We start from the raw sequence: 4,142 nt of genomic DNA, 5'->3' as shown, positions 1-4,142 counted from the left end.
GATGCAAGCAAGCTGTGCGAGACTTCAGCAACCTGGAAGCAGACCATATAAGGAAGAAGGAAACTTCCGGTAGCTTTTTTAACTGTTTTCTAAAAATAGTGTATAAATAAATAATTGAAAATGAATGAATGAACTGATGAGGTTCACACCCAAATAAAGGCAGTTATAGAGAACCGGCTGGGTGATGGAAAAACATTAAACATAAAAGGAAAACAGAGATCAGGGAAATACCAACATCTATATTTTATTCTATTCTAGTGTAAAACATTTGCTTTTATATTTGTACTTCTTTAAAAAAACTGGTTAAAAAAACTTACCAAACAGAATTGAATAAAGTGTTTAAATATTTATTATGAACACAAAGTAAAGAACATGCCATATATTCCAAATCACTTTGTAGATATTAGTTAATAAAAATCATCTTTTGAATTTATTGTTGACAACAAACTAAAATAAATAAATGAACAATGAAACAAATGTATTCTCTTAGATTAAATATGCAGATCACAAACCAAGACAATGTTAATCATTGTCTTTAAATCACAAATCACATGTTGTATTTTAATGTTAAAGGTTATATTAAAAGTGTTTTATCAGTTATGTTATTAATAATTACTATTCACTAACAGCTTACAAGCCCATTCACTATCATTGTGGTTACTTGCAACTATTTCTAATCGGATGATTATCACTGAGTTACGCATCCATCTTCTCTCACTGCTGTGACTGTACTCACAACATCTGCCACTCCAACAGCAGCTTCAACAATAGCTTCAGCCGCTGCTGCAGCTATAGCTTCAGCAGTAGCTGCAACAGCGGCCTCGGCTGCAGCTTCAGCAGCAGCTTCAGCAGCGGCTGCAACTGCAGCAGCTCGCTCAACAGCTCGAATAAACGAGTTGTTTCTCTCTGCTGTCTCTCTATTTACTCCAGCCTGAGAAATCTCCCGACTAATGGCTCTTTGGGCTTCTCTGAACATATCATTTGTGTAGCACCTGCCTCCATTTCTCTGAACCATATTGTCAATCTTCCCCACCAGCTCATTAACTTGATTCCTGTTCTCTTTGTTGTTGTTAAAAACATGAAAACCTCCTTTACATTTGCTGAGAAAATCATTGAAAGATGGGTTGAAATACACAGCTCTTTCTACTGAGACTCCATCTCTCTCCATTTCATCTCCATGACTGAACAAGGCCATGGTATATTTAGCTGCTCCATCTCCAAACATCCTCTTGATCATTTTCATCATCTCTTTGTCTTCTCTTGAGAAACGTTTTGGCTCGATCACAATCAGGAACACATGAGGACCAGGAGCACACAGTGAGACACACCTAGTCAGCTGTGTCTTCATCTCCTCAGCTGTCAGTTTGGTGTGAAACAGACCTGGAGTATCGATCACTGCCAATCTACGGCCATCAGGCAGGGGATGTCTTTTCTTCTCGCACCCCAGTGTATTCTTGCCAACTTCAAAATGATTAGCGTTCATAATGATGTTTCCCACAGAGCTTTTGCCAGTTCCAGTTTTGCCAATGAGCAAAATGGTAACGTCTTCTGGATCTTCAACTGGAAGAAGAAAACTGAAAATTAAATGTTTATTTGAAAGAAAAGTTTTGTAAAATCATACTATACTGTTGCAATCACATTTGTTGAAGAATTGTTGACACTGTTATATGTCAAATATATATATATATATATATATATATATATATATATATATATATATATATATATATATATATATATATATATAGGTTTAATTTTGAAGTATTTAACGTTGAAGAAACTATCTTGGCCTCTTTATTTGTCTAACTCCATCTTGATTCCCCTTTTCTTGCACAATAATTCCTTGTGTGTGTTGCTTTTGCAGTAGTTACACCACACTTTCTGTAGACATCTTATCGCTTTGTGTCCTTTTATCTCGTTAACATGTTTATTTTTCTTGTTTCTTTTTTTTTACCTTAGTGAAACCTCTGATATGCCTTGCATTTGTTTTCGGTACAGTGTCAGTAGATTCTCCTGCTTTCACTCTCTATATGTCAGGATAGGTGGCGCCAAATGCAGCCTTTAAGATGTTTTAAATGTTACTTTACATGCATGTTTCAATATCAGAACCAAACCGTAGCAGAAAATCACTTTGAAGTAAATTTGATCAGAGGCAACTGAAAAAATCCCAGGCTGCATTAGCTACAAATAAAATCTGTATGACAATTTTTTTATGGTTATATTTTGAAGATTAAATAATACGAATAAATCAAATAGATTTGGTCTCACCTGTTTTCTGATCACATTTCTTCTTCTTAGCCTCTCCCACGTCCACCCGTGAACCTAAAAGGGACGAACAGATAGGAAAAAAATAAATGATGATCAAATTACTTTGATCTTTATTTAACCATTTTCCTTAATGAATACATTGTTTGTAATATTTAAAAAATTAGCCATGACTTTAATTGGAAGACAAATCATGTGTTCTTCTTACCATCACAACAAGATCATATATTCAAACTGTTTTATATTCATTTAGAAAAAAACCAAACAAAACAATACAAAAGTGATCAAAACCTTCTCACTGTTAGGATCCCTGGATGTTTGGTTGGGTTTGTTTATTTCTGTGGGTTTTTTGTTCCTGTTTTATTTAGATCAGTTATGTTTTTGTTTCACTTTACTTCAGTCCTTTATTGGTCATTTTAGTTTCATTGTTACTTTGTTTCCTTTTTTTTAGACCAGTCTTGTTCCTGTTTTCTTCAGTTCTTCGGTTCTTGCCAATTTATTTATTTATTCTGTGTCCTATATTTTTATATTTATTGATATGTTTATTTATTCCATTCGGTTATTTTACCTGCCTTTGAGAGTTGATATTTTTTACATTTCTTCGTGCACAATGACATTAAAAGGAATTCTGATGCTGTTATGTTTGTTCCAGGTAGTTTTTCTTTGTCAGTCTAGTTTTATAATGTTTCTTTAATCAAATTATTCTGTAGTATTTTATTTTCTGCTCCCTAGTTTGCCATCTTTCTCTCTCTCCCTCCTTCTCCCTCCACTCACCTCTGTAAGCTCATCAGCCGTTTTGTTCCACATTCAAACTCCCTCATATTTAAGCAGTTTATTCTCAGTTACTCCTCGCCGGCTTGTCTTGTCAACTCCCATCGTGTTCCCGTACTTCTCCTTACCTGCTTCATTTCTCCTGTCTGGCTGTGTTTTGGATTATCTTTTGTTTCTTTCTGGGTTCCTGCATTTTTGTAAGTCTTATCTGCATTGTTTTCATTACATTTTCAACTCAATCCTACGTTTCCTGCCTGCTGCATTTAAATCCTCAACTACAAAAACATGACAATCCTGATTTAAAAAAAAAAAAAACTAAGTGGATCAGAAGTTTAAAGGTTTTCTAACTCACCTTTTGTTTTGGACATGTTCCTTACAACAGGTTAAGGTGTGTCGATGTAGAGCCGTTGCTGATGAACAGCTTCAGTCTTGTCTCTGTTCCTATATGACAACCCGACCCAGATCCCCTCCCATGGTATATTCCAACACAAGAAAAACTTTTATCTGAAACAGAAACCTAGCATACAAATAACTTTCTGTTTGTACACAGAAACCGGTTTCTGTGTGCTACAGCAATAGGTTTAGCACACAGAAACTCATACAGATACGTGTGTGTGGGGGGGTGCGTGCGTGTGTGTATAGCATTGGAGTCTGTATATAGACTACAAGGTCAATAATAACATGAAGTTTAACTTTGAAAGTAAAAGTTGAGGCTCCATACTCCTCTTTCTCAGAATTTCGAGGAGGGACTCTGCCATCCCTCACGGATTTTTGTGTAATTCTATGGTACCTGTTAGTGTCTAGAATTTAAACAACATTTTTTTCATCTTTAACTAGGTGAACCTCAGCTCTGCACAAATTTCAGGAAAATATCTGTAGCATTTCCAAAAAAAATATTTCATACACTATATTCAATTTATTTAAAGTGGATATTACCAACTTGAAAACAAGCAGCGTAAGGTTTGATACTAGATGAGTCTCTGGTTCACAGACAAATCTGGTGGTTCAGAGCTTCCTTATTTGAATGGGTGGGACCAGGTGCAAAGAGAGCTGGACCAGTCTCACGCACAGACAAGAGAATTTGATAATCAAATTTCTTCAGTCAT

At 35.4% G+C, this 4,142-nt stretch overlaps 1 protein-coding gene across 1 annotated transcript; it reads right to left on the bottom strand.

The window, feature by feature from the left end:
- Positions 1–331: 331 nt before the first annotated feature.
- LOC114156183 (GTPase IMAP family member 2-like) lies at positions 332–3,531 on the bottom strand. Its single transcript, XM_028036467.1, has 3 exons — positions 3,389–3,531; positions 2,269–2,322; positions 332–1,560 (listed from the first exon to the last, which is right to left on the bottom strand). Exons 1-3 carry the CDS (start codon positions 3,402–3,404, stop codon positions 689–691), a joined length of 942 nt encoding a protein of 313 aa, XP_027892268.1. The 5' UTR covers positions 3,405–3,531; the 3' UTR covers positions 332–688.
- Between the last annotated feature and the right edge of the window lie 611 nt (positions 3,532–4,142).

Source organism: Xiphophorus couchianus, chromosome 2, assembly GCF_001444195.1.
Source record: "Xiphophorus couchianus chromosome 2, X_couchianus-1.0, whole genome shotgun sequence".
In the NCBI taxonomy this organism is placed as follows: Eukaryota; Metazoa; Chordata; class Actinopteri; order Cyprinodontiformes; family Poeciliidae; genus Xiphophorus; species Xiphophorus couchianus.
The sequence above is the reverse complement of the archived record's forward strand: the minus strand, read 5'-3'. Positions and strand labels throughout refer to the sequence as shown.

Bases quoted from the DNA above. Each gene is read 5' to 3' on its own strand.
- LOC114156183 (XM_028036467.1), bottom strand. The intron at 1,561-2,268 runs GTGAGACCAAAT...TTCTTCTTCCAG, and splicing joins GAAATGTGATCAGAAAACAG to TTGAAGATCCAGAAGACGTT.